Raw genomic sequence first — 24,993 nt, forward strand, 5'->3', positions numbered from 1 at the left:
ATGAAAGAGCCATGGAATTATCTGGTCATTCCTTACCTCCAGTGCCAAGAAGCTCCTTACTTGGGAGGAAAACATTCTTTTCAGTGGCAGAATTCAATGAAAAAACATGCAGTATGTAAAATTATTTTGAATAGTGCTTGGTAAAAAAAAAGACATTTAAGAAAATGTGGAGATCTTTGTTTCTAGTGGTAGATTAGCTATGTCAATTTCTCTTTTGTGAAGAAATCATTATTTTAATATCACCTGGCAAGTTTACTACTTCTCCATTATATACCATTATACCCAAAACATTGGTACTTGTGAAATTTAGCTTGAATACGCATGTCAAGTGAAAGCAGGGTGAACGAAGAGATGCTGGAGAACTTAATGGTGCATTGTTACCTTCAGGGAAGCTTTGCTTCTCTAAGGAGAAAAACCTTGGAGCATTTGACGATGCTATCCAGTAAATCAGTCTTGTTTTATTAGGATCATTCCAGGAGGAGAAAGGAGAGGCCTCTCTTAAGTTTTTCCACGTGTCTGGAGGTGTAGATGGAAATACAGCTTCATCAGATGACTTTGACTGGCCACGGTAAGCAGATGAGTAGGGGTACTCTTTCCAAAGTGAAGTGTGCTAGTCTTTTTAACCAGCATTTTGGGCATTAAATTTAAAGTAACCTTAGAGAACCAAGAGGATGTACAATAAAGTTGAACACTACTTTTTGAAAGGTGTATATTAGGTACTAGAAGAGCGAGAAGGAGGTACAGGTGTGTTTTGTGGTGTCAAGCTACCTGATCTAATTAGAGGGACCAAAGACTCAGTAGCCACCCTAAACATACTTTGGGGGCTACCATAGGAGAGATGTTATAAGCCAGGTGTGATGTGAGCTCCTATAGTCCCCACCACTCTGGAGGCTAAGGCAAAAGGATTGCTTGAGTCTGGAGTTCAAGGCCAGGCTGGGCAATACAATGACAATGAGATCCGTGTCACAAAACAACAAAGAACAAACAAAAGAGAGATATCATAAGTCACCTTTGGGTGGTTGTCAAATGCATTTTATAATCAATGGTTTTGGTTGATGTTTTTAGATCTGAGGAGCTTTACAAAGTTTGAGTCCCAACCTGAGATTCTGGCATAGTGTATTTAAAAGTGATACCAGATAATTCTAGTATATATTTGGACTTGGACAACCAGTGCTCCATGATTTCTTAGGCAAGAGGAGTCATTCCTTGGATTATGTTAACGTGATAGTGGGCTTTGATCGTATTTCAAAGAACTTAGTTTACTTGAATTAATAATCTGTTGTGATATTGAACACAGTTATTTGAAAGCTATCTAAAAGTTATCCTTTTGGGTCATTTTCCTGCTTGCCTTCTTTCATACCTGCTCCTGCTGTGTATTAGCCTATCAGATTCTTAGGACCAGCACCTTCGATACCGGTTTAATGATGAGCATGAGTTTAGGCATGAGTTTTTATCAGAAGAACCAGATCTACTTCATATAGGTGATTTGGAAGCCCAGTTTCCACTAGGATATCCATAAATTAGCAAACAGTTATGAGAGTGTACTAGAAGCAAACAGTACCAAGTCTTAGGGAAAGTATGTTGAGGTATAAGAATGCAGGTGTCTGAGGGCTGTGTGCCGAATCATCGGAATGGGCTGCCATGGTGATAGAAAGGGGAATGAAGAGCCTGGTCGGTCACCTTCTGTAGAAGAAGGAAGGGAATGAAGTTGTACTCAAGCCAAAGCTTGTCAACTTTTACAGTCAAAGGCTGTGTTAATGAAGTGATACCGTGGAGTTTGTAGCTACAAGCAACAATAGAATAGACAGTTTATTACTGAATTTCCTGCCTGAAAGTGTAATTTTGTAGTTGAAGTTCAAAACCCACTCCCTAATCAGTCTCTGCATTTCCCAGGAGAGGTGTTTCTGTAACACGGGGTTTCTTAATAGCTAGGCAAGCATTCCACTGTGCAGAGCAGTCTGCGTATGAGAGGGTTTAGTTCTTCTGTAACAATTCAGAGGCTTAGGCAAATTTTGCTGGCTGTAATGAAATATGAAAGCAAGGCCTTTGCCCTCAAAAGGTCATATTTTTAGTTAGCCAAGTATAAAATGTGAGTAGTTTTCATTTACTTGTTTTAGTTTTATACTTTTGAGTTTACAACACGTTCAGCAGTGAATTATTAAGCATAGATTTTCTAAAGAAATCTAACTCTGATTAAGAGCTAATTGATGTTCTTATTAGTGTGCACAAAGTTTTCTGTTTACACTTAGGTCTTGATTTTTAAAATGTTTACCTTTGCTGTCAGAATGGTACTGAAAATCAATCCCCCGGCCATGCATTCCATTTTGGAGAGAATAGCCGCGGAGGAGGAGGAGGAGGAGGAAGAGAACGACAGTCACTACCAGGAAGAGGAGGAGGGGTGCGCGCATTCCCTGAAAGATGTCTGCGACCTGAGGCGGCCGGCCCCGTCTCCGTTTTCTTCCCGTAGAGTGATGTTTGAAAATGAACAGGTAAAGGAAGGGTGTGAGCACGCAGCACGGCTGTGTTGGAGTCTTTATTCTCCTGTGGTGCTGGGGACTGAGCTCCGGAGGAGCTAGCTCTAGTCCGTTCCCAGCCCTTTTAAATGTTTTTGAGGCAGGGGGTCTCACTGAATCGCCCAGGCTGGCCTTGGACTCGCCATCCTCCTGCCTCTACCTCCTGAGTGGTCGAGATTACAAACATATGACACCACGCCCGAATTGATTTTATGTTTAAAAATCTTCTCTGTGTAGTGTGCTTGCTAGGTTTTAATTAATCCCCAAGATGGATTGTAGTTTTTGTCGTGGCGGTACTGTCCCCAGGTGAATGTTGGGTGCTCATTTATTTGCTCACGTATAAATGCTGTGGGTACGTAAGGTGCTACTGCTTCAAACATAAAATTGTTATTAGATGTCTTTTTAAGAATTAAACTATTGTGTTTTAGATGGTGATGCCTGGAGACCCTGTAGAAATGACAGAGTTCCAAGATAAAGCAATGAGCAATTCTCGCTATGTGCTGGAACTGATGTTACCAAATATTCACATAACACTGCCTAATAAAAGCTTTTATGAGAAGCTTTACAATAGGTGAGTTTAGACACATTTAGTTGAATCTTTGGAGTCAGCCTTTCCGCCTCACTGGCTCTGTGTTTCACCTCTTGCACTCTTTTTTCCCTTGCTTTTTAAATGCTGTCTGTTGTCGGCATGTACTTTGTATAGCATTGATGGCTGTGTAACTGTCGCCATTATGATGTGCTGTTGTCCTAGCAGAGTCTCACCTGCTGTGTCCCTGGGCTGCTGGCCATGAGGTCTTATTCCTTTCACCCCAGAGTGGCTGGTTGCCCCCTCACCCTGTAGGCTACTGAGCAAAGGCTGTTTTTCCTATGCGGGCAACAACGTGCAGGGAGTTAGGAGACTGGTGCAGAGAGCCGGCAGGTGCGGCTTCCCCTCAGAGCCCTCGGTGCCTATGCGGAGGGGAGCGACTGTTGGCATTCAGAAGGCTTCTTGTTGGAAATCTACTTACAGACTTGTGTACAAAATTTGTATTTCAGTACCCCTCAACATGTGTATGAGACGGATGTGTTGACAGTAATAAACTGCTGATTGTGAGAATTTCCCCAGCCCCCAGAAGCCTCAGTCTCTTCATCCGCAGAGTGGAGAGGAGTCTGGGCCTGCTTCAGAGGCTGCTTGGAGGACTGGACATGTAACCGCCAGGGGTTCTGAGGGGCGATGCTGAGCTCTCTGATAGCACACCCGAAAGACGGTTGTGCGAGTTTCCAGAAGGCCTGGCGTCGTCATCATAGCTTCCCACATGTAAACGAGTTGTTCTAAATTCCGCTCAGCCTGACAGCTCCCCCATGTTGTTCCTGCTGTGTGTCGTTTTTTTTTTTTTTTTTTTTTTTTGGCGTCGGAAGTCGAACTCATGACCTCATGCTTGCCAGGTAGGCACAGTGCTGCTGAGCTAAATTCCCAGCCCTCTGCTGTACGTTTACTTGGTATCAGCTATCCCTGGCTTTGTTCCTTAACCATTAACACTGAGTCTTCCCTCAGATTGACACGGACTATCTTAGAATCAGTTAAGTTCTAAGTAGGACCTCAAGGTCACATGAGTTCAGTGGTGTTGACAATAGAGTCACAAGACAATGTACAGAAAGAAATGCCCAACCTATATTTCTGTATAACGCACAGTATAGTCACACATAATTTATAAATTCATAATTTTTTTTAACTATTGGCGTTTGTTTGCACGTAATCTAAAGTTTGGAAACCACACATCTGCAGATTCCTTGGCTTTGTAGGTGGGTGATGGCTGCTCATTGCTGCCCTGTGTAGGGCTAAGTCTGAGGTCAGGGAGCGTCTGTCCTCTTCCTGTCTCAGGGGGGCAGGTTTCTGTTTGTTAGATTGGGACATAAGACTGCAATGCAAACCATGAACTTCAGCTGTGAATGTACTCGTTTACCACTTCTCCACGCAAGGGCTGCTGTGTGGCCGCCCCAGACCCCTGGGCGCCCGCAGGCTTGCAGGCTTCTTGCATCCGCCTGCTGTGTAGCTGCGATTCCAGGGATATGCTGCTGTGCCTGGTTCTGCCACTTGTTTGAAATATAGGTCAGGGCCTTTTCTTTGAATATGAGCTGTTGGTTAGACTTCCACCTTGTCTTTTTTGCATAAAGTATACCCAGAATTATAAAGATTACTTATACTTTGGTTCTGGTTCCTTTACAATGTGGTGAAAAAAATTATTTTCAAGGTAATCTGAGGGTAGAGTCATTGTAAATTCTCAACATTTTCCCACACCAATCTAGGTATTTAAAATTAATCAGTTACCACATAGTAGTTAATTAAACTTGTACTTAAAGTAGGAAATACAACCCAGTTGTGTTGTCCCTTGGTGACTATCTAAGATGTGTAACTTTCCTGTTTGAAAAGTTCTCGGGCGTGCTGGAGAGCAGTCTGTCGGTAGCAGGCAGCCGTGGTGGCGACAGCATCGCTGTGGCTGTCTGTGGCTGTCCGAGGCTGCTGGGTGTCGGCTGCTTAGCTGTGGGAGCCGCCGGAGCTGCGCGCTGCCGCCGGAGTGGAGAGACTGTGGGGAGCCTGTGTGCCGCCTTCTCTGCTGCTTCGCCAGCTTCAGGCCCTGGAATTACAAGAAGTGGGGTTAACTGCCTCAGGGTGTGCGTGCCTTGCCTCTTACTCGGCTTTGCATTTTTAAGTTGAGTTTACTTAATTGTTCAGATAATCTCAGACAGGCAGCTTACAAAAACAGTACAGGAGAATTTCCCCTGCCCAAGTGTTTGAGGGGACGTTGCTAATGTGATGCCCCCTTGGCCTTAACTGAGGACAAGCAAGGACATTTTATATAACCTTAATCATCCCAATCAGGAATTTAGTATTGATCCATGCTATCTACTCAGATTTTAGTAAATGTCTTAATAATGTCCTTTTATCCTTTTTTTAAAAATCTTGTTCTTTTGTGCAGGCATTCTAGCCAACTCTGCCTTTATTTTGTGTACTTAGAATACTGGTTTATTTCTCTAGGATCTTGGTTCATTGTCTCTTTTTGGAAAGATAGTTCCAGGTATAGGAAATACTTTTCTGCGTCACATATCCTTTAGAATATAAAAAATGTAATGCTTATCGAGCATCTCTTGTTTCAGGCTCAAAAACACAGAGTCATGCTGGTAGATCCTTAATATCGTAAGCACCTAAATGTCTTTCTCGATATTAAAAACCTCATCCAGTCAGGTGTAGTGGTTTACCTGGAATCCCAACATTCAGAGGCTGAGGCAGGAGGATTGCTGTGCGTTCCAGGCCAGCCTGGGCTACAAGGTGAGTGTAGGCCAGCCTGAACTGCATAGCAAGACCCTGTCTCTAAATTCAAAAAAAGAAGAAAGAAATGAAATAAAAACATCACCTGACATTTTATAGTATTAACAGTATCAAGACTGTATTTGCACCCCCATATAATCAAGGACACTAGTAAAATGATATGAAACCTGTAGGTCACGTGCCATGAGCCCCCAATTTTATTTAAAGTAATGTGTTCTCTTTAACCTATGAAGAGCAAATAATGCTTGCAGGAAGTAAGGTAAAGGAAGATCCTTTCCTGAGCGAGTCTTCGTTTCATACCTTTCTCATGCATGTACATACATTTTAGACCAACATGTGCATTTACAGTCTTTTGTCTTTCCTGTGTATGCCCAAGAAGCAGTAAGTACCATGGTGCTTTTGGGCATGGCTGTCAGTGTGTGTGAGATGTGGCAACCCTCTGCTGGACTTTTGGCATCTTTCATAGTGATGGCTCCTAAAGGAGGCTTTTTGGGTGGGGTTTGTAACTCACCGAGAGTCACTCTACCACCAGCTCAGGAACCCTCGTTGGTTGGCATGGTGGTGGGTATCACACTTGGCTATACTTAGGGTCCACTTCGTCCTCCGTGTGAGATATCACCCGCTGCCTTTCTTCACCAGCTGCCAGTGCCTGGCAGAGGCAGTGGTGACTGTGCATGGCTGCCTCTCCAGTGTCGTGGGGCTGGTGGTCTTGGATAGGAAAGGAAGAAGCAGAGCCAAGGGCTAAAGGTGTGGTGAGGGCAATGGGTAGCTGGGAAGGACGTGCTGTGGGTCCTGAGCTAGCATAAGGCTTCCTAGAGAATGCTGCTGAGGTTGGGTTTTCCTGAACCCATGGAGAGGGGTAGAGGGGGGAGGTGAGGAGGAAGGCTCTGTGCGTGGTGGCAGGCGTTTCTTGGAAAGGTAGGATGCACTGGTAGCCTAGTTGCCACCCCACTGGTCACCAGTGTTGATTGGGTGTTCTAGCAAGTTCTTCCCTGCATTCCGCTCAGTGAAGGTGGCGCGAATCTCAGATCTTTTTAGAGAAAAAGTGAATTGAGAGTGATATTTAATCTGGACTCCCATCCTAGCTCTTCTGCTAAGTGGCTGTGCGACCCTGGGAAGGTCACTTATCCTGCACAAGGCAGAGTCTGGGTGTCAGGCGAGAACAGCCATTCTCCTGGCCACCCGCAGGACTGCGGGGCGGCCCGGGGCTGAAGCAGGAGTGCTCTCATTGCCAGCGGTCTTCCTTTTGCTCATTGTGGGCTTTTATTTTTAGTTGGCTTCTAAGTACAGTTAGATGTGCAGTAGGGGGTGCTGAGCTGAGTGTGGGGCACTGGTGGATGCAGGCGAGGATCTGTTTAGGTGTCTCATGTGTGAGGATCTAGTCATATATCTCAGGGCTTTGCCGTGGCCATGCCAGTGCTTTTTTCTTTTTTTTTTTTTTTTTTTTTTTTTAATTTTTTATTTAAAGAAAAGGAAACAAAAGAATACATGGAGATTTTAAAAAGGGGTAGAAATGATACAAACTTACAGAAAAACAAACGGTAAGAAATTGCTGGTTGATAAGTTACACATTGTCATCTTAGAAATAGCTGTTCATGTTATGGAATTGAAGCATTTAGAACCGCTCCGCCAGTGCTTTTTTCATTGAGGTAAGGTCGTTAAAAAACTCTTTCATAGCATCTAACTTCCATTTCACCGTTTAAAAAATATTTGGTTCATCAGATCACCTGCAAGTGTATTCTTTACTGTGCCATCAGTTAGGAGAAGGGGTTATGTGTTTACTTCTCAGTTTTTGTCTTGATAGGATCTTTAACGACTTGCTGCTCTGGGAGCCCACAGCTCCCTCCCCGGTGGAGACATTTGAAAATCTTTCCTATGGGATCGGGCTGTCCGTGGCCAGTCAGCTGATTAACACCTTCAACAAAGACAGTTTTAGTCCACTTAAATCTACTGTTCACTATGGTAATGTATTTTAAATTCAGCCTAACTTAAAATCAGTACAGTAGTTTCTATTTCAAAAATGTTTTCTTTATATTTTCCATTTGTAACTGTATATCATAATTTCTTTGATAATTTGCAAGGACACTTTCGTATTAATATCATCACTTGACTGTGTTATCCATCGAGTAATAGCGTGCACATTAAAGTTCAGAGCTAAAGAGAAACATATAAAGGCATGTTTTTATTGTCATCCTCTATTCTTTGTACAAGTAAGCAAATTACAAATAAAAATATTTATGTGCAATTTTTTAAGTTGCCGTTGTATTGTAATAAGTTCTAAGAACTATGTAATAGCATAGTTTTTTCTCGTAGATGAAGAAAGTGGATCTGAGGAAGAGACTTTGCAGTATTTTTCTACTGTTGATCCCAATTATCGTTCCCGTAGGAAAAAAAAATTAGACCCTCAGAACAAGAACTCCCAGAGTTTTCTCTCAGTTCTTCTGAATATTAATCATGGATTGATGGCAGTGTTCACGGATGTAAAGGTGAGGATTATGGATCATAAATGCACAGTGTTTTTGAATGCACCTGATTGTAAAGAATACAAGGCTGGGATGTAGCTCGGCGGTAGCGCACTGGCCCAGCATGCATGCGCCCCAGGTTCATTTGCGCCCCGTGACTAAAATAGATTGAGGTTGTTTAGTGCTGGGGAAGGCCAGTGTGGAGGCTCAGCATGAAGGTAGACACTTCCAGCACACAGCAGTCATTGCCAGGCAAACTTCCTTTGGAAAACGGGCTAATTTTGCTCCTGAGGTGGTAACTGCTAGTTGGTCTGCTTTAAGGGAAGATGAAATACAGAGCTTGATGGCCAGAAGAGGTCTTGCCAGCATTTAATTACTCAGCTGTTAGTGTCTCCATACTGACTGGTGCGAGAGCGGGCTGCTTTCATGGCAGTGTGGGAGAGTCTCCTAAGCTGAATTGGAAGTGTGTATTCCAAGAGAGGCTCTTCTTTTTCTGTACTCAAATACCAGATTTGGGCAGCTGAGGATGGAACTCAGGGGTAGAGCACAAGCCTAGCAGAGTGAGGCCCTGGGTTCCACCTGCAGCATTGAAATTAAAATCTAAATTATAACTTCTCTGTTTTTCTCATTTTTGTTAGCAAGATAATGGAGAACTGTTGGAAAACAAGCATGGCGAATTCTGGCTGGAGTTCAGTAGTGGTTCATTGTTTTGCGTGACAAAATACGAAGGTTTTGATGACAAGCACTACATTTGCCTTCACTCTAGCAGTTTCAGTCTGTACCACAAAGGTAGGGCAGATGTGTATTTGTTCATTTCCATTTGCACATGTTTAAATTTCTTGATTAGTAAAGAAAATCTGGTGAGAACAGAACTGTGAAATTGAAAATTATTTTTTGTATGAGGATCTGATCCCACTGTCAAAGTAATGCTTAGTACAAATTAGAAGTTGGCTTACGTTCTTTTTTTGGTAATGAAATGATGAAAGTGGAATTTATTTACTGTACAGTTCACACCTGTAAAGTGTGTACCTCAGTGGCTTTACGGTTTCACAGAGTTGTATAGCCATCATTAGAACAAGTTTCTAAAACAGCTCCGCAAAAAGACTTTCCTTAGGGGGCTGGGGATTTAGCTCAGCGGCATAAGCGCCTGCCTTGCAAGCAGGCAGTCGTGGGTTCGATCCCCGGTACCGATAAAAAGGAAAAAGACAAAAAAAAAAAAAAAAAAAAAAAGAAAGACTTTCCTCGAGGCCCTCCAATCCTGCCTTGCCCTGCTGCCCTTAGCCATTTTTGCTCGAGTTTCTGTCTCCATGGATTTGCACATTCTGAAAGTTTCATACTTAACAATAGTTGGGATTGTACAACATATCATCATCTTTCATTTGACATGTTTTTAAGGTTTGTCCAAGTTATATCAAGTATTTCATTCTTTTTTATTGCTGAGTAATATTGTGCTATGTGGATATGCTTAATCTTATTTATCTGTTTATTAGTTGGTGGCACCTTGCGTTTCTTAGTCTATCTTAAGAAATGTTTTCTAGCCAGGTGTGGTGGTGCTTGCCTGTAATCCTAGCACTTGGGAGGCAGAGGCAGGAGGATCATTGTAAGTGCAAGGCCAGCCTGAACTGCACAGCAAGACTGTCTCAAAAAGACAAAAAAAAATTTAAACTTACCAATAAAAGGAAAAGGAAATATTTCCTTTTGGTTTTGAATACAAAATTTATCATTCTTTGAAAAGTTGTCCAAGTTACTTTCTGAGTAGGTATCAGATACACATTTTTGATGTTTATAAGGTTTTCCTCCTTACATTTCATTTTGCTTGCATTTCAGAATCTTAGGTTTTTCTTTTTTAAATGTTTGAAGTTGTGCCCTGTCAGTCAGTTGTACCTTTTTATACCAGTGTTAGCAAAGAGGAGTAGATAATTAATACCACCCGGGTTCTTGGTCATCACACTGCTAGGATTTGGAAGTACAGGTTCAGTATCTCTAGGCTAAATAAGAACCGAAGTCTGAAGTGCTCCAAATTCCAGAACTTTTAGTGCTAACACAGTATCATAAATGGAAAAGTCCACACCTGATCTCACATGATTGGTTGCAGTTAAAATGGAGGCACAATAAAAATATTGCATAAATGGTTTTTAGGTTGTGTGTTTAAGGTGTGTGTGAAATAGGAATTTTGTGTTTAGACGTGGATCCCCTCCCCAGATACCTCATTATGTACATGTGAAAATTCAAAATCAGAGAATGTCCCAATGTAAAACACTCCTGGTTCCCGGCATTTCAGGTAAGGGCTTCTCATCTGGTATGTGGGTTTTTGTTTCGAGTTTATAGAAGTCCAGACAGAGAACTAATTTCAGGTAATTGTTTTGTTATATTTTCGCCCCGTGGTGGATCTAGGCATAGTGGATGGAGCGATTCTTCCCACAGAAACACGCCTGCCCTGCTCAAGCCGCCCACACTGGTTGGAACCTACTATTTATTCCACTGAGGAAGATGGGCGCAGTAGAGCTGCTTCAGATGGTGTGGGAGGGGATAATCTCAATATGCTCTCTGTTGCGGTCAAGATACTGTCGGATAAGTCAGAGTCCAATACGAAGGTTTGTGTTTTATGCCTTTTTACTGTTAAGTACTTGCTGTCATTTGATTACTAGCTAGGACTGATGGTATAAGACGTGGGACATTGCTTTGCTCTGGTGGTAAATGTAACTCCTCGTGTTGTTCTCTGTAGGAATTTCTCATTGCTGTAGGACTGAAAGGAGCCACCCTTCAGCACCGAATGCTTCCGTCTGGGCTTAGCTGGCATGAACAGGTAGGGCAGCTCTTACACTGAGTTTATTTTAAAGTTGATATTGGCATATAATGCACTTAAAGAAAAGGTTATGAGTCATAAATGTTCTCCAGGAAATTATCATAAAGCAAATACTGTGTGTCACCGTGCTTAGATTAAGAAATACAACATTAAGATTGCTGCAGAAGTAATAGATTTTTTTCTTAAAATTTGGTTCCTCAAACTTGTCAGTGACAGAGTTGGTATTTTGGCATTAAAGAAAAGTAAAGCACTCTGTGTTCAGGACCAATGGATGCCTGTCATGAATTGCTTTACAAGCAGGAGAGTTTGAAGTGCCATGATTTCTGCCCCGTCCCCAGGCCTGTGAGGCTGCAACCCCAAACCCACTTGCTTACCCAAAGTTCCAACACTGCAACTGAACCTGAATAATGAGGTTTTAGTTTAGAAAAAAACTACTCTTACATTAACCTCCTTTGTTTTAAAAGAAAAACAGTAACATGCGATTTGTCACCACTGCTCTAGGCCACTAATGTGATGCTGCTTTAGAGCACTTGATCAGGGTTTCTGTAATTAATTTCCACTTGAATAACTTCTATATGGCAGAGGTAAGATTCAAAAAATTTCGTTTTGGCAGCGCTGATGAGCAAAACCAAGGTTTTGCACTTGATAGGCACATATTCTGTTGCTATATTCCAAGTCCCATAAAAAAATTTTTTTTAAGTTTCTATTATGTTAGATTGGTTATTTTTGAGTAATAAGGACTTTAAGTATGAACTTTGAGGAAGAAACAGATAAATTTTGAGGTCAAAGTAAGCTTTTCTTTATGCGAGAATGAAAAACAAGTACCCTATGATTTTTTAATATTCCTTAGAAAGAGGAGTTTTTCACTGTTTTGGGAAAATTAAATTATTTAAAAATTTGAATGTTCCGAGGGCTTAGGAAACACAAAGCTGTTTGCCTGGGAGTAGATGGTTAGGATCAACATTTAACCAGCTGTAAGGGAGTCTTCCGTGTTTCTTTAGAGCTGTGGGAACAGGCGGGGGTCAGAGGGCCTGGTTTCCAGGTGGTGTATACATTAAGGAAAGTGAGCTTTCTTCAAGAGTGACTTATACAGCAAAGTAAACCCCTCACTGGTTATTTAGGGAACCAGATTTTCTTTTTCAAATAGTCTTCAACATCTTTTAGAAGATTGTTCTGAGAAAAATAATGTGAAATTATAGATACTTTGTTACTAATCAAGATATGATTTTCTGAGATCTTTTGGCACTACAATTGTTGAGTGGATGTCTGCATTTCAAATTGTAGGGTTTTTCAAGTACTGTACTCCTCACAGTTTTAGTTTCATCGTACATATGTAAGGTGTACAGGACAGTGAGATGGCTGCGCAGGTGGCGCTGAGCATGTCTGTCACCTACTGGATTTCCCTTGCTTGTGTGTGTATGCAACTTGAAATGAATTCCTTCAAAATGATTTTTCTTTTACCATTATGAATTTCCAAATGAATGAATACTTTTTCTGTGCAATACTTTGTTTTATACTCATTAAATATATTACATCAAAATTTTTTTTCTTCTAAAGCAGGGCATTTTATATTTTTGTGATTATAGATCTTATATTTCTTGAACATTGCTGATGAGCCTGTCTTGGGATATAATCCTCCAACTTCATTTACAACTTTTCATGTTCATCTTTGGAGCTGTGCACTTGATTACAGGTAAGATCACAAATGTAACAAAAATCCTAAGTGTGTGTTAGCTAGACGTGGTGATGGCTGCCTGTAATCTTAGCGTCCTGGGAAGCTGACACTGGAGGATCATAAATTTGAGCTCACCCTGAGCAACTTAGGGACGGATGTGTGATGACTTTGTCTCAAAATAAAAAAAAGGGCTGGGGAAGTGGCTTGTGAAAGGTCCTGGGTTTAATCTACAGTGTTGCAAAAAAAAAAAAAAAAAAAAAAAAAAGAAAAGAAAAGAAAAGAAAAGAATACTAAGTTTTGAAAGCTATGTAGTTTATTCAGTAGGGTTAGATTCAAAATGTTTTCTAAAAAGATTTTCTCGTACATTAAAGTGATGTCTTTTTATTATAGGCCACTTTATTTGCCAATCCGATCTCTTCTTACAGTTGAAACGTTCAGCATTTCTAGTAGTGTTGCACTGGATAAATCTTCTTCTACTCTCAGGTACTGGTGTTGATGTCACTGTACGCTAAGTGTAGCTATTCAAAACGTATTAACTGATGTTTAACTAGCTAGTTTATTCAAGTCTCAGTCTTTTGTTAAAACCATCATTCCTCTACTTGTAGTCATGTTCTTTTGTCTAAGTCACTCATTCCTTTTTCTCTGTTGACTTGCCCTATTCTACTCTTTTCATTGTTGTGTTTAATTCTTGGGAGTCTTAGTTTGGTTTTTAGAACATTCGGTAAACTTTGCAACAATTGACTCACTTTATCCTTGTAATTTAAACCTTGTGAATTTGGAAGCCAGATAGAATATGGTGGAGCACAGCTGTAATTCTAGCACTCTGGGAGGCTGAGGCAGGAGGATTTCAAGTTTGAGCCCAATTGGGACAATTTAGCAAGACCCTGATGCAAAAATAAAAAGATCTGAGAATGTTGCTCATTGCAAAGCTGAGTTCATTCTCCCATAACACTTAAAGATTTCTAGCAGTCTTTATGACAATGAATTTTTTAAAAAACTAATATTAGAAAATGCACATGAATTTGATGATGTTTGTGTCAAAAAGAATGATGCCATTAAGCTTAGAGGGATCATATGGTATATTTTTGAAGCTTAGCTTTTCACATGTTGGTTTTATCTTTTTTTCTTCAGAATAATCATGGATGAGGCTGCTGTACATCTTTCCGACAGATGTAATAATGTCACTATAAATTTGAATAGAGGTAAGAGTTAAACTCTCTAGTATATTAATACTGCTTTGCTTTTTGCGTGTGATTATTGGAATGCATTTTAATTCTGGAGGGATGCTAATTAAGGATGTCGTTAAAGATCTTTAAAGGTTAAAGGATAGAGTGATAATGTGCTGTGTCCTCTGGTTTTTTTTTTTTTTTTTGGTATCGGGATCAAACTCATGACCATGCGCTTGCCAGGCAGACGCTTATGTGGCTGAGCTAAATCCCCAGCCTCATGTCCTCTGTTTTTTAAGTAGTGACGTTTCAGTTGGCAGTTATAATATTCTTATAACACTAACTGCATGCACCAAATTATATGTACTACAAATATATATTTAGTATAAGACAGTTTGGTTCTAACTAAAAATAAATTGTAGGGTGAAACTAGGCAGCATGTCTATCACATTATAAACATTTGTAGTACTGTCTAAGATGAATTTTAAGAAATGTTACATTCCTTAGGTGTTGACTGGATAAGCAGTTTTTGAAATCTGTACCAAGGCATTTTATTAATTGTATTTACAAATTTTAGATTATGTTCGTGTGATGGACATGGGACTTTTAGAATTAACCATAACCGCAGTGAAGTCCGATTCTGATGGAGAGCAAGTAAGCTATTCAGTGGAAATTTTCTGTGTACCTTATTCTTGTGATGTGGCAAATGATCCCTATTTTACTTAGCATAAATCTAAATGAAAAACGAAACGTTCACCTCTTGTTTGGAAAACATCCCATTCCTCTTCCTCTGCATCCTGTGTAGACTGAGCCCCGCTTCGAGCTCCACTGTTCCAGCGACAGCGTCCACGTCAGGACGTGCTCAGACTCCTGCGCCGCGCTGATGAATCTCATCCAGTACATCGCCAGCTACGGTGACCTCCACGCGCCCCCCAAGGTGGCATCAAAGCCCGGCACCCCGCAGAGGAAGTCAAAGGTACGCAGCACTGTTCCCCTCTGTCCCTGCCTCGTGCGTGCCGCGCTGGTGACGCCAGGATCGCCAGACGGCCAGCAGGTAGAAGAGTAAGGCTGAAGTGGCCGCTGCCTCTGTCTTGTGGGCAGGGTGAGAGCTGGGCCTCCTGGAGAAGCCGTCCACCTTTCCACAGTCTTTGTTCCAGAACACGAATCTTCTCAACAAGTGTAATGTGGTACTTTCTTTCTAGGGTTAGGTTATTTTCATCTGCTTTCAGGGAAGAAAGAAAGCGTGTATGAGAGGTGTGGTATGCACAGTGCCTGTAAGAATGCGGAGCCGAGTGGGTGAGGGTCCCTATGAGAAGCACCTTGTTCTGTAAGGAGATCTCCCCTTTGTTAACCTGTGATGCTCCCCGGCTTCCAGTGCTTTCCTTCCCCCTCACAACAGCCCAGTGAGAAGCTGACGATTATTATGTTTTACAGATGAGCCAGGTAAATCCCAGGTCATTTAGGAGATTTGCCCTAACTAGGAGAAGCAGCAACAGACTCAGCTGTTTTGTTTCTGAGTTCAGTGATTCTGACCTTTCGTGTTAGGCTTGCACACAGTCCCTCCTGTGTAGCATTTACCTTTTTCGGGTCATTTTTCTTCATAGTTGCTTTTGTGAACAGATTCTCAATCCACTCAGTGCAGGGCACCTCTATATACTTTTTAACATTTCATTTCATTTTATTTTATATATTGGGAATCAAAGTCACAACCTGCCTCTTGCTTGCTAGGCAGGCACTGTGCCACCAAGCTATATGCCTGTCCAGGGCACCTCTGTTAGCCAGGTCTGCCTCTGTGGCATTCTCTCTTGTTCAAGACCCTTCCACTGTGTGACACTTCTGCATGTGGCTCCTTGCTCCTGCTGTACTTCCACTGATAATGTGATTCATAATTCATTTATTCTCTGTTAAAAGACACTCCCCAGCTTACTAAAAGTTACTTTAAATTATCCTCTTCAATTTAGATCTTTTCATTTTAGACTCATGCTTACATTTTAAAAACCACAGCCCAGGACCAGGTGTGGTGGCACATGGCAGTAACCCCAGCTGTCAGGAGGCTGAGACAGGAGGGTCACTGTGAGTGCAAGCCCAGCCTGAACCACACACTGAGACCCTGTCTCAGAAACAAAGTAAAACAAAGCAAAATGAAACAAAATGCGTAGCCTCGACTGAATGCGTCTGCCGCTTCCTGCAGAGCGATGAGGCAGCAGTGTTGCCAGGGTGCCCTGTGAGTCATCTTAGTAGTTCTCCTCCTTTGCAGACCCTCGCTGTCCCGAGGAGTCCCTCCTCTGTCTGCACTTGTGAATGACCTTGCGGCTGTCAGATCTGAGCAGATCAAATTTAGTATGCACCTCCTGCCCCAGCTGTGACAGAGCTCTCAGCTTCCTGTCTCCCGGAGCATTGCCCCTGCAAGATCATGGTTCTCTGTGCACCTTTGAGGTGATGACACCTTTGTTCCTGGACAGTGACAGTACTGACAGTGAAAATGTAACAGCTGCTGGGCAGAATATGGAAAAGTGTCTTGTCCTCTGTCTTATGCTTCTGTGAAATAATATTTTCTAGGATAAAATAAATGGAATGAATTGCCTCTTAAAGAGTTATTTTCAGGTTTTTTTTTTTTTGAGGCAGGGTTTCTATGTTGCCCAGGTTGATCTCTGGGGTCAAGCAGTCCTCCTGCCTCAGCCTCCTGAGTTGCTGGGCCTACAGACACTTGCTACATTGTTCACGTCTTCCACTGTTTTCACGTAGGGCTTTTGTCTGCAGGTAGAGTCCAGTGTTCAGGCCTCCTCACGTGGACCTGTGCTTCCTGAAGCAGAGCAGCAGATCCTACGAGACCTGATGAGTGATGCTATGGAGGAGATTGATATGGAGCCAGCCACTTCGACTGTAAAACCACAAGCTAATGGTAAGGCTGGGACTTTTCTCTGGGAGTCCTGTGTTGTATTCTCATAGAGTTAAGGAAAAGATACTGTGGGTTTTGGTGGATATTTGTTAGCTAGTGAGCTTGTGTTTAGTGAGTGTCTGGTAGATAAATGACACAGGTTAGGGTGATATGGGGCACATAGAGTAGGTGGGACACAAACCTTGTATTTTGATAGCTCCAGTCTAGGGGAACAATTTGACACTAGATGATACTGGTGCTTAGAGTGACCGACACGTGACATAAGGAAACCCCTCACAATGTGGCATCTGCTGTGTTATTTGGAAAAGGTTAGGATAGCTTCATGAGACTGTAGTGAGAATGAGATGAGCTGCCCTTTAGAGGTGGTGAGGGGGTTAGGACGTGGAGAGGAGGAAGAAGGCGGATTGTCTGTGGCGCAGTGTAGAGGCAGACATGAGCCTTGCATATCCACTGTTGCTGGTCTCCCAGGCCACAGACACTCCTGTGGTGACAAAGGTCAGACACAAAGCTGGCTGAGAGGGAGGTGCCGGATGATCAAAGAGCCTTGAAAACCACTGGAAGCATCTGTATGTTTGGAGGCCTTGTTTTCAAAAAGTTTCTTTAGTTGAGTAAATACAACTATTTCTATTATGGAATTTTTTTTTTTTTTTGCAGAAGTAAAGGTTAAACCTAGGGGCTCATGCATGCTAGGCAAGGGCTCTACATCCCCAGCTCTTTTTAAACTTCTGAGACAATGTTGTTAAGTTGCCTTGATTGGCTTTGAACTCACAACTCAGCTGCCTCAGCCACCTCCCAAATTGCATGGCATCTTAACTTTTAAGTTTTTCATGGTGTTATAAAGTTTGGCTTTCATTTTAATTTAGGATAACTGAGGAAGCAAATGGACTTGTAGCTCCCTGTGTACTAATTTGTAATAATACCAATAGGTGTCTTCACACAGGAAAGGAATACTTAATGAGTAGTTGCTGAAAGGCTTTAATAGACAGCACCCTTCACTGAGCCCTCGGCACTTAGGAAGATGTGTGATGCAGAGGGCTGTCTTATGAGTTTAGAATCTCATGAACCGGCCTCTTGAGGCCAAAATGTGACATCGTTCACTTTCGTGTTCTTGCGCACATCACAGTGTTAGGTTTAAGTGTGTGGAGAAGGAATCAGTGACTTTCACATGTAATATAAATGTATGAAGTGTGTGGCCGCATGCAGATTTTCACGCATGTGCTGTCTTCTGTGAACTTTATATTGAAAGAGCTGCCTGAGAACAGGTGCGCAGAGTGGGTATGTAGTACTGAAGAAATTGTCATCTTTCCATCGCTTGGAACTCTGCCCTCCTCTCCTCCTAACACATGCTTGGCAACTGTTCCTCCCTCCCCTCCCATAGCAGAGAGCTGTAGTTTTAGGAGAGGCTTTGCTAGATAGAGCCAGTTTCCCTTCCTTTTGCAGCATTTTCTAAGAAGTTTCTCCAGAGCTTTATTCATGGGACAGAATTTTCAAGAGTTTGAAAATCTGGGCAAACCAAAACTCCAGCCAACCCTAACCTGTCATTACCGAATTCTCGAGCTTCCCCAATGCTAAATAGCAGAGGGAGCCATCTACTTTAAGACACTGCCATTTTCTGTTTTTTGAGAGAATGTCGAAGTTATTTTTAGTCTTTTATGAATGGCCTTTGATATATTTCTGCCCCTGGATGAGGTGTTTCAGGCCAAGTTGTTTTAGCTCTCCTAAAACCCTCGTTCCACAGAATTATTGTAGGACGTGGGGTTTTGCAGGTGAAACCATTCAACATAACATGTGTCTGGCCCTTGGTTAGGCTGCTTAGTGTTATGTCAGTGTTGGGAGCATGCCAAAATGTTGGTTCTTTTTCCCAGGTGTTTTGGATGAACACTCGCAGATTCAGGAGCCATGTTGTTCAGACCTCTTCCTGTTCCCAGACGAGAGTGGAAATGTGTCCCAGGAGCCAGGGCCCACTCACACCTCATTCACCCACCACCCGATCAGCGATACCATGGCAGGTGTGCCGACTGAAAATGACGACTTCTGCATCCTTTTTGCACCAAAAGCAGCTGTCCAGGTAATAAATTGTTCACATTTTGAGATCTTAAAATTGTGTTCCAAATCAAGTTAGCAGCAGGATTCTCAAAGAAAAACCTTTAGATTTTATAAATTCTGTACAGTTCAAATTATTTAATTTTGTAGTTCACTGTTGGTGCTTGTTGTACTTTACATCTTCAGAGCTGCATAGGGAGGCTCTGTCTTTGCAAGGTTCCTGCATAGGTTTTGAACTGCGGAGGTTGTGTAAATTTTTTTTAACAAAAGCTCTCTAGCTCACAATAAACGTATTATTAGGTACATGATAATTTGGTCAGTGTGTGAAAGTTTGTCAGGTTTTGGTTAAGAACTCGATACTGACTTTAAATAACAAAACACACACATGGGCAGTCGGTGCCTTTTTTATTATCAAATACATAGTAGGAGCCAAATTGTAAGCTATAAAGAAAGCTCATGGGGTAATTTATATGCAACAGGAATGGAGTTCATTTTCTGTATGAAGCGGAGTGTTTTATGTGATAATTACTATTAGAAATTACCTCACGTTACATACTGAAATTCTTTAAAAGAATACAGACTCAAAAATGCCTTTGAGATATAAGCCATGAAGAGATCTTTCTGAAGAGATGAGATAATGTGTGACCTGTTGACCGATTTCAGGAGAAGGAAGAAGAACCGATTATAAGAATCATGGTTGACGATGCGATTGTGATCCGAGAGAATTATTTTAGCCTGCCTGTCAAGAAGACAGATACGAGCAAAGCCCCTCTACACTTTCCAATTCCGGTAATTCGGTATGTGATTAAGGAGGTCTCCATTGTATGGCATCTGTACGGAGGCAAGGATTTTGGAGCAGTTCCTCCCACTTCTCCAGCAAAAAGTTTTATGTAAGTTAACTCCTGTGTGTTTATTTGGCAGACAGTATCTTCTCTCCATAGGAATTGCATGGACTTTTCTTTTTTTTTTTCCATGTGGGACAGTTGCTCTTGAGCCTGTGGGGAGCAAGCTGGCCCGAGATCTCTCCAAATCACCGACATGGACTTTTCTTAAGAATTTTTTTTGGTACCAGGAATCGAACTCAGGACTTTGCTTTTGCCAGGCAGGTGCTTGTGCCACTGATCTACGTCCCAGGCCCTATCTTAAGAATTGATGTTAGTATTTAAAACTGTATAATTTTTTTAGAAGGGATTTTGTTTTTCTTTAAATTCATTTTATTTCGAAGAGAAAAAAGAAAACAATTTCAAAACACATCAGTTGGGGGAAGGGGCAACAGTGACACATACATGGCACGTTGTCATCCCCAGATCATTCGCCCAGACAACAAGACAGCTGCATTCAGTTGTCTGAACCAGGCCAGCACAGACCTTTCTCTTCAGTGAGCTCAGAGAAATCATTAGTGTAACTACCTTAGGTGTGTTTATGTACTTACCCAGGCATGTGTACATTTGCTGTTTCAGCCTCTCATGCTGACGAGACAGTGCAGTGTTCACACACGTCAGTCTGAGTTATTCCTTATGAGTATGGTCTCGTGCTCATATTATGAGTTATTCCTTACGAGTATGCTCTCGTGCTCATACTTATGAGTATGGTCTCGTGCTCATATTCATTTACCTATAGAAGTCTCCAGTTTATCATTCTTTATGGTTCCATTGTATAAAATACCACATCTTTTTTATCCATTCCTCCGTTGATGGGCATTTAGTTTGTTTCCGAGATCTGACTGTTACAAATGGTGCTGCTATAAATATGAGTGTATGTATATAAAACTATATAATTTAAATGTCACTTGTAGTTTCCCATTTGTCAACTTATTTATATTGCTTGTTTTATTTACTTAACTAAAATATGACTTATATGACGTTCATTTACCATAACTTTTAGGTATCTACCATGTGCCTGTTTCTTAAAAAAATACCCCCCAAAACAGAAAACCAAAAGGCCCAGCCCTTACCTTAGTTCCCAAGAGAGAGACACAGCCAGTCACGTGGGTGACTGGGCGCAGTGCAGTGCACACCCTGTGCCCAGCACCCTGTCCTGTGGTGCGTGCAGTGCCCTCTGCACAAGAACGCAGCGCTCCGCAGAGCAGGAAGAGCTAAGACAGGCAGCTGAGGCCTGGGGGCCGCATTCCCTGTAGAGTGGGGACAGGCGTGGACAGTCCCCGTGGGGCAGTCAAGTTTGGGTCACTCTTTTAGCACTGTGTTCAATGTAAAGTTACTTTGAAAGGCTGGTGACTGGAGTAACTCCTCCCGTGATTACACGTTCCTGTTTTCACCAGCAGTCTTGGGACCTGCGGACTGCCCTGAGAAGACAGTTTGAGGTAGCAGGAAAGGAGGTCTCGTTTCCGGGTATATCCTGCGATGTGGGCCCTGGCGTCATCATCAGGGTTTTCCTAGTTCTAATTGTGTACCAAGCAGATGACGAATGGCATTAAGAAAGTACATTTTCAGTATCTCTAAATAGGAAGGAGGTAGCTAGTCGTGTGATCTTATTTTCTCTTCTCAATTTTCTGATGTCATTCATTACATTTCTTCAGACGTTCTTATGCAGTATTTTTTCTCTTTTTGGTTTCCGTTTTTAGTAGTCCCCATAGTTCACCTTCTCACACACCCACAAGACACGGACGTAATACAGTGTGTGGGGGGAAAGGAAGGAACCATGACTTCTTAATGGAAATACAGTTAAGCAAGGTAAGTTGCCAGTTAAGGAAAAAAATCCACCTAGGAGTGTTGGAAGGCTCGTGGGTCACCCACTGCCCCAGGTCTGGACCTTACGTCCTCACCTTTGCATTAGAATTGTACAGGGGTCCTGTGTGAAAGACTTACCTCTGTCCTTGGCTGTTCTGAGAATTCTGCAGTGTTTTTATGCTGCCTTGAGGAGGGTCCTCAGAGTTGAGTGAGCTCAGAACCTCCGGGGGGCTTTTTAAGACCCAGGCTTCTGGGCCCAAGCCCAGGCTTTCTGATACAGCCAGTCTGAGGTGGAGTTGGAGAATTTGCATTTTTAGTGAGTCCCCAGCTGGTACAGGGACTCCTTGTCCTAGGCCACTTGGTGACCCACTGTCCCAGAATATCTGGGAAGCTGCCTGTGGGTAGCGCATATGACAGGTCCTTTGGGAACCAGTGTCTAGGGGCCATAGAGCTAGGCCACTGAGCATGGTGTCCTCATTGAACTTTGTCCGTGTGTCGAGGTGTCCCAAGTGTCGTATTTTAGGATAGCGTGGAGATGATGTCATGATGACAAGTCCCTATTCATATTTAGTCGTATCTTTGCCCTCTTTTGCAACTTGAACCCTGCTTCTATTGATTGATTTTTTGTGTAATTTCATTAGCATGCAAGATGATAATTTTATGTCTTCCAAATGGGAATTTTGCTTGAAAATGACAAGAGATTTTACTAAGGTCAGATAAGAATTGTTTGTGAAGTTTATCCAGGCCCGATAGGTTGCAAATAGGTCAACATTGAATAAATATTGAACAAATCTCATTTAGTCATTCAAAAGTGGAATTATAAGCTGAGGTAGAATTAAAAAAACAATGAATAAAATGTTGCATTTTAAAGAGAAAATCTTTAAAGAAAAAAATTCAAATAAAGCGTCCTGTATTCCTTTTCCATGTCAATTTAGGTGAAGTTCCAGCACGAAGTCTATCCCCCATGCCAGCCGGATCATGACTCCAGCCTCCTCGAGCACCCTGTCTCTCGGCAGGTGTTCATTGTTCAGGATCTCGAAATTCGGGATCGCCTGGCAACATCACAGATGAACAAATTTTTGTACCTGTATTGCAGCAAAGAAATGCCTCGGAAAGCTCATTCCAACATGGTGGGATTTCAGACCTCATTTTGTTGTTAGTTTTAGAGATGCATTTTGTTGTTGTTATTGTATCTAACAGCAGAAAAATTAGAGTGAGAAAAATCATTAGAGAAAAGAATTTTAATATGAAAATTCCTTTTAAATATGCTAAAGTTTTATGTGTTTGTTTTGGGTACTGGGATTGAGAACTCATGACCTCACGCTAGCCAGGCAGGCACTTGTGCTGCTGAGCTACATCCCCAGCCCTTTTAAAAAGTTTTAAAAAGTTTTACTTGTCACTTCTAGGGCCCATTAACTATAGTTTCTTGATACCTGGAGAAAGCCAGAAATCCATAGCACAAAATAATTAGGATTGCTGGAAGTGTTCTAGAATTCTAACGTTTTTAAAATTTACGATAGTAATGGTTAGCTCAGCACCTTGCAGATTCCTAGAAGTTGGCTTTGAAGATGGGCTATGGATTAGCTTCAGCTCTGGAAGCTTTTTTTGCCTGCAAGTATGGTATCCACCCGCAGTTTTTCCTTTAAAGAGAATTCATGTCTAGTATCAGATTCTTAGGGTTGTGAACCAAAAAAATTAGATTCGGGCCTTTATTTTGAGTTCACAAAAGTTTTTTTTTCCTCTCATTTAATGACAGCAAGGTTATAGCATTGGGGAAAAACAGTTTTCTCTTTCTTGTCTTGTAGTTGACAATTAAAGCGTTACATGTGCGTCCAGAGTCCGGCAGGTCACCGCAAGAATGTTGCTTGAGAGTGTCATTAATGCCACTTCGCCTCAATATTGACCAGGTTTGTAGCGTGGGCATGGGTCATATAATTGTGATGAGATAAATGCCATTTGTCTACAGTAAAGGAACTGCTGTGTTTATTACCGTTGAACTTTTGTGAAAGTAACATAAAGCTTACTTCCGGTAAGCCGTAGGATGAATGCATTAGGGTTCTGGAGCCCGAACTTGTGGTGAGTAAATATTGCCAATGTTACTTCCAGTATCCATTGTCTGTGACTGGGACTAAGGACCCACCACTGTGTGTAGTCCTTATGGACCTGCTCCTCCTCATTCAAATACATAAACATTTCCAAGGACTGTTGAACAGTTCCCTGGTGATGAAATGATATAAGGGATTGTACTGTAATCACAGAATCTGGAAGAAATTTTTCTGCCCTGGGAAAAATAGAAATTAATAAATTATTACCTAAAGACTTTTTGGCACCAGAGATCAAACTCACAACCATGCTTGCAAGGCAGGCATAATTGTTGAGCTAAATCCCCAGCCCCTCTAAAGAGTTTATAAACAGCAGATTTATGGAAAGAGATAAAGAAACCCACCTTCCCATATTCAAGCAAGAATCCAGTCAAGTTCTTCTGGACCTTGATTTGTCCCACAGAACTGCTTAAAACATAGCAGGGCTCTTTGAAAGCCTTGTTTGGGATTTACAGGATAAGAGACTTACAGCAGGGTGGGGAAGAGCCCAGCTTTGGAGTTAGCCTGGGGTCGGAGCTCAGCTCGGTAACTTTTCCTAATTTTGTGGCTTTGGGTAAGTTATTTCTCCAGCCTCCATTTTCTCATTGATAAAAACAAGAGAAACAGTAATACATGAATAAGTTTTTTTTTAATGTTAAATATCTTTGTGTATGAAGAACACTTACCTTGGTGCTCGGTGCTCTGTGCTAAGGATGAGTAATACTACCTGTTGTGATTAGGGTATAAAAACTGCAGAACATGAATGGAGTTTTAAAATCCTCTGCTTTAAGATAACCTTATATTGACCTGAGCTCAGATTAGGAGGTATTCACTTGTGTGGTGGCATCATTCATGTGTGTAATATTGATTAGCTATTGCTTATTAGTTACTTAATGAAAGTTGAATAATCCATTGCAAGCAAATATTTCTGGATTGAACTTAAATATTTAGGTGGTAAATAAAATATAGGCACTTCTTAAGGAAAAATGTACTGTGAAGTATACAGAGCTATGGCTTGATTTTACAGTAGTGCTTGTTGGTTTTGAGTTCTGTCAGACTTTAGATTTATGTTTTCTCATAAGAATATATTTATATATCCACATTTTAATATAGTTAATCCACATATCAGCAAAATAGAAATATAATGAAATAATCATAGGAAAAATCATCTGTGGAAATCACTGGCAGGAGCAAGACTTGGACTATTATTCATATTTGTTGCATGACTTTACCAAACTTAGCAAGCTTAATATTCTGTAATAGTTTTTTTAATACTGAGCATAATTTTTTCTTTAAAACTCTAAACTTGATGACTTTAAAATGAGGAAATATTAATCTTAGAAAAGACAGGCAA

The 24,993-nt window shown here is 41.6% G+C and overlaps 1 protein-coding gene across 5 annotated transcripts in view; it reads left to right on the plus strand.

Annotated features, from left to right (window-relative positions):
- The window catches only part of Atg2b (autophagy related 2B), a 68,751-nt gene that overhangs the window by 31,569 nt on the left and 12,189 nt on the right, over positions 1–24,993 (plus strand). For all 5 annotated transcript variants that reach the window (XM_063241185.1, XM_063241183.1, XM_063241184.1 and 2 more), the window contains 19 exons: positions 466–568; positions 2,285–2,489; positions 2,942–3,084; positions 7,625–7,782; positions 8,134–8,306; positions 8,921–9,071; positions 10,677–10,876; positions 11,008–11,088; positions 12,675–12,781; positions 13,154–13,246; positions 13,895–13,965; positions 14,507–14,583; positions 14,735–14,905; positions 16,690–16,831; positions 18,694–18,896; positions 19,535–19,761; positions 21,453–21,561; positions 22,494–22,688; positions 23,364–23,465. In XM_063241185.1, coding sequence (XP_063097255.1) covers positions 466–568; positions 2,285–2,489; positions 2,942–3,084; positions 7,625–7,782; positions 8,134–8,306; positions 8,921–9,071; positions 10,677–10,876; positions 11,008–11,088; positions 12,675–12,781; positions 13,154–13,246; positions 13,895–13,965; positions 14,507–14,583; positions 14,735–14,905; positions 16,690–16,831; positions 18,694–18,896; positions 19,535–19,761; positions 21,453–21,561; positions 22,494–22,688; positions 23,364–23,465 — 2,711 coding nt within the window. The remainder of the gene's footprint in view (positions 1–465; positions 569–2,284; positions 2,490–2,941; positions 3,085–7,624; positions 7,783–8,133; positions 8,307–8,920; positions 9,072–10,676; positions 10,877–11,007; positions 11,089–12,674; positions 12,782–13,153; positions 13,247–13,894; positions 13,966–14,506; positions 14,584–14,734; positions 14,906–16,689; positions 16,832–18,693; positions 18,897–19,534; positions 19,762–21,452; positions 21,562–22,493; positions 22,689–23,363; positions 23,466–24,993) is intronic.

This window comes from Cavia porcellus, unplaced genomic scaffold (genome assembly GCF_034190915.1).
Source record: "Cavia porcellus strain 051 isolate PalLab524CR breed Dunkin Hartley unplaced genomic scaffold, mCavPor4.1 scaffold_31, whole genome shotgun sequence".
Lineage (NCBI taxonomy): Eukaryota > Metazoa > Chordata > Mammalia > Rodentia > Caviidae > Cavia > Cavia porcellus.